Raw genomic sequence first — 6,186 nt, forward strand, 5'->3', positions numbered from 1 at the left:
CATAGAACGGTCAATGTCTGTTAAACATTTATAAATCTAGATCGACATACACAGCAGTGAGTTTGCTGTTCAGATTATTGAATATATATATATCTATATATATAGGCAATATATTAATGAACCATCCTCGTAAGACAGGCCGTCAGTGACCATTTTTATTGAGAGCAGATTAGAAATAAATAAAGAACAGAGTATAAATAAGGGTGGGTTGTAATTCATGACAGCATTCAAGAATGTGAGATTGTGGTGAGCGCTAAATCTGATTGGATGTGTAAAGAGGCCAATCGGAGAGTTAAAGAACAAAGGATATTGACCATACTGCCATTAAACCAATCAGAATCGTTGCCTCCGCTCATCCCTCATTAGCATAGCTCTGTGGGACGGACCGTGCGGCTGCCTCTTGAAAGAGAAAATGGTTGACGAGAAGAAATCAGTTGCCAAGAAAGGCGCCAAAAAAGTCGTGAAGAAAGCGGCACCGAAGGGCGGCAAGAAGCGCAGAAAGTCGAGGAGGGAGAGTTACTCCATCTACATTTACAAAGTGATGAAGCAGGTTCACCCCGACACCGGCATCTCCTCCAAAGCCATGAGCATCATGAACTCGTTTGTGAACGATATTTTCGAGCGTATCGCGGGTGAGGCTTCCCGGCTGACCCATTACAACAAGCGGCACACCATCAGCTCCCGGGAGATCCAGACCGCCGTGCGCCTGCTGCTGCCCGGGGAGCTGGCCAAGCACGCCGTGTCGGAAGGGACAAAGGCGGTGACCAAATACACCAGCTCCAAGTAAAACTCCACGCTGTCCTGAAAGAAGAAACTCCAACCACAACGGCTCTTTTAAGAGCCACCCACAACCTCTCTGAAAGATCTATACATCGCATCTCCCTTTAGAATCAATTTACTGTAATTATTTCCTGAACCAGTGTGTTTGAGAACGTTTGAAGTTCCAGCTGTCAATTTAGTTTTGAATTTTCAGCTAAGCAGTTTCACTGACCGGATCGACCTTAGCGTCGCCGTTGTATTTCCCGCTCAGTAAACTACAAACACGGTCCCTGATCGCTCTTTCCCTTTGTTCTCAGACCCGTTCACTTGCAGCTCCTTCCGACGAATTAAAAGCTTGTTTTTGAGATGAGACTCGGATTTCATTCACCTCAATCTCTAAAAATATTTTCATTTTTTTAAATGCCAATTGGCAGTCAATCGTTTTATTAACCCGAGAATTCCTGCAGTCTAACAACCCAGAATGGGGTTTCTTAGAGACCAGAATGTGGTCAGTTTGAACACTCTGTCCCTCTTCTCTTCTCACAGCAGGACTCCCAGATCTTGTTTCACTCCCGCAGCAGCGCCTGTGCAAAGGATCGATCGATAATCTGTGAATCCTCACTTTTACACAGATTGAGCTGGAATGTGTCCCGTTCCAGAATCAATGCAAATTGAGGCCCGCCCGAGACATTTGAAATAGAACCCGAAATTAATCCTAATTGTAACAGCCTAGAAGTTGCAAGGGAGAGATGGAATAAGACAAAAGCAATAAAAAACTGTCCGGAAATCTTTGGTTAAAAGTAAATTTATTCAATTAATTCGCAGATTTTGGAAAGTATTGGCGGGCTTTTTGAAATTAAAAAATGGTTGGCGGACTGACTGTTGAGGCAGTTATTTCCACACACTTTTCATTGGCGGGAAAAACAGACTGTGATTGGTCACCGGAAAACACCAATGAAATTCCCCACAGAGCGACCAATCACAAGTAGGCTGTCTTCATTCCTCCAGAAGGTATAAGAGGGGCAGATGTGGGCGGAGACTTTCATTCTTTCTCTCAACGAGTGAAGTGTGGAAATATATGGAAGAGGAAAAACCGGCGGTAAAGCTCGGGCGAAGGATAAGTCTCGCTCATCCAGGGCCGGACTGCAGTTCCCTGTGGGCCGTGTTCACAAGCTCCTCCGAAAGGGCAACTACGCTGAGCGTGTGGGTGCCGGAGCCCCGGTCTAAATGGCTGCTGTGCTCGAGTATCTGACCGCTGAAATCCTGGAGCTGGCCGGCAACGCGGCCCGCGACAACAAGAAGACCCGCATCATCCCCAGACACCTGCAGCTGGCCATCCGCAACGACGAGGAGCTCAACAAGCTGCTGGGAAAGGTGACCATCGCTCAGGGCGGGGTGCTGCCTAATATCCAGGCGGTGCTGCTGCCCAAGAAAACCAGCACTGCCAGCTCCAAGAGCAAGTAAACCGGACAAGATTCACTCTAATAACCTAAAGGCTCTTTTCAGAACCATCGACTTCATCTGTGAAAGGGTTGCTTACTATTTAGCCATTTTCAGTAAACTGTCGAACATGTAGAAATCTAGATCCACAAACACTGCAGCGGGCTTGCTGTTAGCCAATATTCAGATCAGTGATTCAATATGGAGAAGGTCTGGCTTCAGCGAAAAACAATACACACGGAACCCTAACGTGAGATCGTCACTCAATGAACACGTTGTTGGGAGAGCCGAATATGAACCGATGTTTAGAACCGAGTATAAAGTGAGAGCGGGGTTGTTGGGCTTACCGTTCCTTATTGGGACAATAATCCCATAGGGATAAAAAGATACATCCGGACCCATACAAACATTTCCCCTTTTAATTGGCAGACAGGATCAAACCAGAATTACAGCTCTGGTTAATTTTTAAATATTCCAAATAGTAATTGAAGTTCCCACCTGTCCGCTGGTTTTAAAGGTTAGATTCAGACTTGAGGCACCTCGTTCTCTCTCTCGGATCTATCTGGTATGTCGAGTTGGATCAATTTACTATCAGAACCCCCACTTATATTTTCCGACTCACACTGGGCGAGTTCATTAGTCTACCGGGCAGCTCACTCACATTTCAACCTAGAACATAAACGCACCGTCAGATATACAATGCCGAAGTTTATAGATGCCCAGTTAAGGTAACAGTACAAAACCTGCACGGTGTGTGCACAGTCCAATTTGCCTTGGGGCGATCGCAGCTCTTTCCTTTGTTGATTTGGTGGCTCTTAAAAGAGCCGTTGTTGTATTTGGTGCTAAAGTCTAGAGCCGGGCAGGGTGAGTTTAGGCGCGCTCCCCGCGGATGCGGCGGGCCAGCTGGATGTCTTTGGGCATGATGGTGACTCGCTTGGCGTGGATGGCGCACAGGTTGGTGTCCTCAAAGAGCCCCACCAGGTAAGCCTCGCTGGCCTCCTGCAGGGCCATGACGGCCGAGCTCTGGAAGCGCAGGTCGGTCTTGAAGTCCTGAGCGATCTCCCGCACCAGGCGCTGGAAGGGCAGTTTGCGGATCAGCAGTTCGGTGGATTTCTGGTAGCGGCGGATCTCCCTCAGAGCCACAGTGCCGGGTCTGTAGCGATGGGGTTTCTTCACTCCGCCCGTGGCTGGAGCGCTCTTCCGGGCCGCTTTGGTCGCCAGCTGTTTGCGAGGAGCTTTTCCTCCGGTTGATTTGCGCGCTGTCTGCTTGGTCCTGGCCATTTTCTGAACCGATTTCAGCACAATCTGCAACACATGGACTGTTAATGCGGAATTTGCTGTGTCCGCCTTGTTATACTCAGTGAGGGACCGCCCCGAGCACTGATTGGCTGGAGACCGGCGCCCACCCACTTCAAACCCAACTCTGACCAATCAATGAAACGCTGGAAACTCAGGCCCCGATTGGCTGAACTGTGATTAATCGCCCATTTCAAAAAGTCCGCCAAATTTATTGCAGGAAATAACCGTTTTGAGACAAATCGATTTTATTCTGCACATATTGAGACGATCATTGCCAGAATCATTGAAGGTTTTAAATGTTCCTTCCTGGGCTTGGTGCTTTAGGGCCCTTCCCATTGCCCGCACTCTGGGCTGTTGATGCTGACAGGAGCGGGGAAAGGGACCCGCGCCAATCTCCCGCTCTTCCACTCGATTCCTCTCCCTCTCCTCTCCAGCCCATTCAGAATTTCCCTCCGCCCGTCCCATTGTGACGTTAGCCGCCGCTTTCAGGGGAGAGGATCAGAATTCAGTCGCTTCTCTCTGTCCCCGTGGAGCCTGTGAGAAGGCCTTGGCCAATAATCTGTCATTGGGTAACTGTGCAGTCAGCGATCTGATACTCGGCACATTTTAGATTGCTGAATGGAGACTTATTGGCGCCGGTTACAGATAAGAGGCTGACAAATTAAACCTGTTCGTAGAACAGCGCCAGGAATTACTGACGGTGAACGCAGAATAACAGAACAAAAGGACCGAGATTTTAAAATCATTCCATTGAAACTAGACTTTAGATTAATTCGCTTCCACCCGGCACTGGAATTGGCGTGCTTTTTCTAAAACAAAAAATTCAAACATTTCGCCTGGTCGACAATTTCAACCAATGATGTGCATACTTTCTAATGTGTGATTGTAGTTCTGTGATTGGTGAAGAAATGGGACTGTGAAGGAGACCACCAATCAGAAGTAAGGTCGGGTTCGACTTGACTGAGAAAGGCAGGGAGTGGGGGGGGGGGAGGAGACAGAGTGAGAGATTAAACAGAGAGAGCGGGAGGGGAGGAGACAATTTCAAGAGTGACAGACAGAGCAGAGAGCGGCCTCTGATCTTCCAGCTCCACCTCCAGCTTTCTGTAACCGCCAATTTCAAACCGTTTCTCGACAATAGAACCGAAACACAGCGCTCCGCACAAACCTTTACAGACTCGGACTTCACATTCAAGGGTTTCCTGAAACCAGAATCTTTTACATAAGTTCCGGTTACAATTAACAATCAGTAATATTCGCGCCTATATACAGTCCCTTCAATCACAAGTCGACCCGTCTCCTTCCATGTCAATCTCTGACCTTATTCCCTCTCCCCACACAGACGGGTTCAGCAGTTTACAAACTGATTTGGAGAATCTCATGTGTTGGGGTTTGAGTTGTGACGCGGGGTCTCCCCAGTGTCACCGTCTCACAGAGACTCTCACCCTGAACCTGTGAACTGAAAATGACCCTGAACTGAGACTGGAGCCGAACACCCCCCCAGTTAGAGTGAGGCCCGGCCCGGACATCCCATTCTGTGTTTTATTAGACATTGGGGAGGGGTGGGAGCTGCGAATGTCAGCGAGTCGCCAGGAAGCCGGGGTTCATGTGAAATGATTTCAATCGGGAGTCTGAGCCCAGCCCCGGGACATGGATCATCTGATTCCGCGATCAGCTCTTTTTGGAATGATGTGGTGGCTCTGAAAAGAGCCTTTGTGTTCAGATGTTTACAAGTTGTTCTTTTTACTTTCTTTTGCTCGCTGCTTTGGGAGACTTTGCTGATTTGGGCTTGGCCTTGGGTTTTTCCACCTTCTTGGCTGCCTTCACCTTTCCGCCTGTTGCCTTCTTGGGGCTCTTGGGCTTCTTCCCAGCCGCCGCTTTCACTGTCTTTTGTGACGTTGCTGTCTTCTTGCTCGTTTTTTTGGCTGCTGGTTTCTTTGATGGAGATTTCTTGGCTGCTGGTTTCTTGGCTGGAGATTTCTTGGCTGCTGGTTTCTTGGCTGGAGATTTCTTAGCTGCCGGTTTCTTTACTGCAGATTTCTTGGTTGCCGGTTTCTTCACCTTCTTTCCCTCTTTCCGCTGGGATTCCTTCTTAGCGAGCCTGAAGGAACCCGAGGCGCCCGTGCCCTTGGTCTGCTCCAGGGAGCCGTTTTCCACTTTCCTCTTGATACTTAACCTGATCTGGGAACTTAACTTCAGCACATCGACGCCGTTGGCAGCCAGAGCCTTCTTTATCGCGACCAGCGACATCCCCTTGCGATCGCTGCCACTCGCCACAACCTCGAGGATCTGCTCGCCCAACGTGGGACCGGCTGGCTTGGAGCGGGGAGCCGCCTTCTTCTTCTTGCTCGGAGCCTTGGTTTGAGCGGCGGCGGCAGGAGGAGCCGTTTCGGCGGCTGCAGGCTCAGTCATGTCGGCGACTCTGTAGAAAATCTCTCTGACAGTCAGAGCTGGGTCAGGAATGAAACGAGAGGCGGCGGCACAGAGCAACTTAAAGGCAGCGAGCGGACGGGGCGGAGACATCCTGCTGTCAGCTCCCGGCCCCTCCAGCCTCTCTGTGTTTCTCTCTCCCCATTAACTCTCCGATTCCAATTAAACTCGGGCACTCCACATTCCCAGACTGGCCTCTGTTTCTCTCGAAGACCGGGATGTTTGCTGTCGAGAAAGTTTCATCAGAATTAAAGGCAGCAA

The 6,186-nt window shown here is 49.3% G+C and overlaps 1 protein-coding gene and 1 pseudogene across 1 annotated transcript; one reads left to right on the forward strand and one right to left on the reverse strand.

Moving 5' to 3' along the window:
- The first annotated feature begins 405 nt into the window (after positions 1-405).
- LOC147087944 (histone H2B pseudogene) lies at positions 406-815 on the forward strand (annotated as a pseudogene).
- A 4,423-nt stretch (positions 816-5,238) lies between these two features.
- On the reverse strand, positions 5,239-5,907 carry LOC147087945 (histone H1.01-like). Its single transcript, XM_085977783.1, has one exon. The coding sequence runs from the start codon at positions 5,905-5,907 to the stop codon at positions 5,239-5,241; it is 669 nt and encodes a 222-aa protein (XP_085833909.1).
- Positions 5,908-6,186: the final 279 nt, after the last annotated feature.

Source organism: Somniosus microcephalus, unplaced genomic scaffold (assembly GCF_052327205.1).
Source record: "Somniosus microcephalus isolate GS21.2 unplaced genomic scaffold, FLI_Smic_1.0 unresolved_chr5, whole genome shotgun sequence".
NCBI classification, from domain to species: Eukaryota; Metazoa; Chordata; class Chondrichthyes; order Squaliformes; family Somniosidae; genus Somniosus; species Somniosus microcephalus.

Excerpts from the sequence above, each read along its gene's own strand:
- LOC147087945 (XM_085977783.1), bottom strand. The coding sequence starts at position 5,907 with ATGACTGAGCCTGCAGCCGCCGAAACGGCTCCTCCTGCCGCCGCCGCT.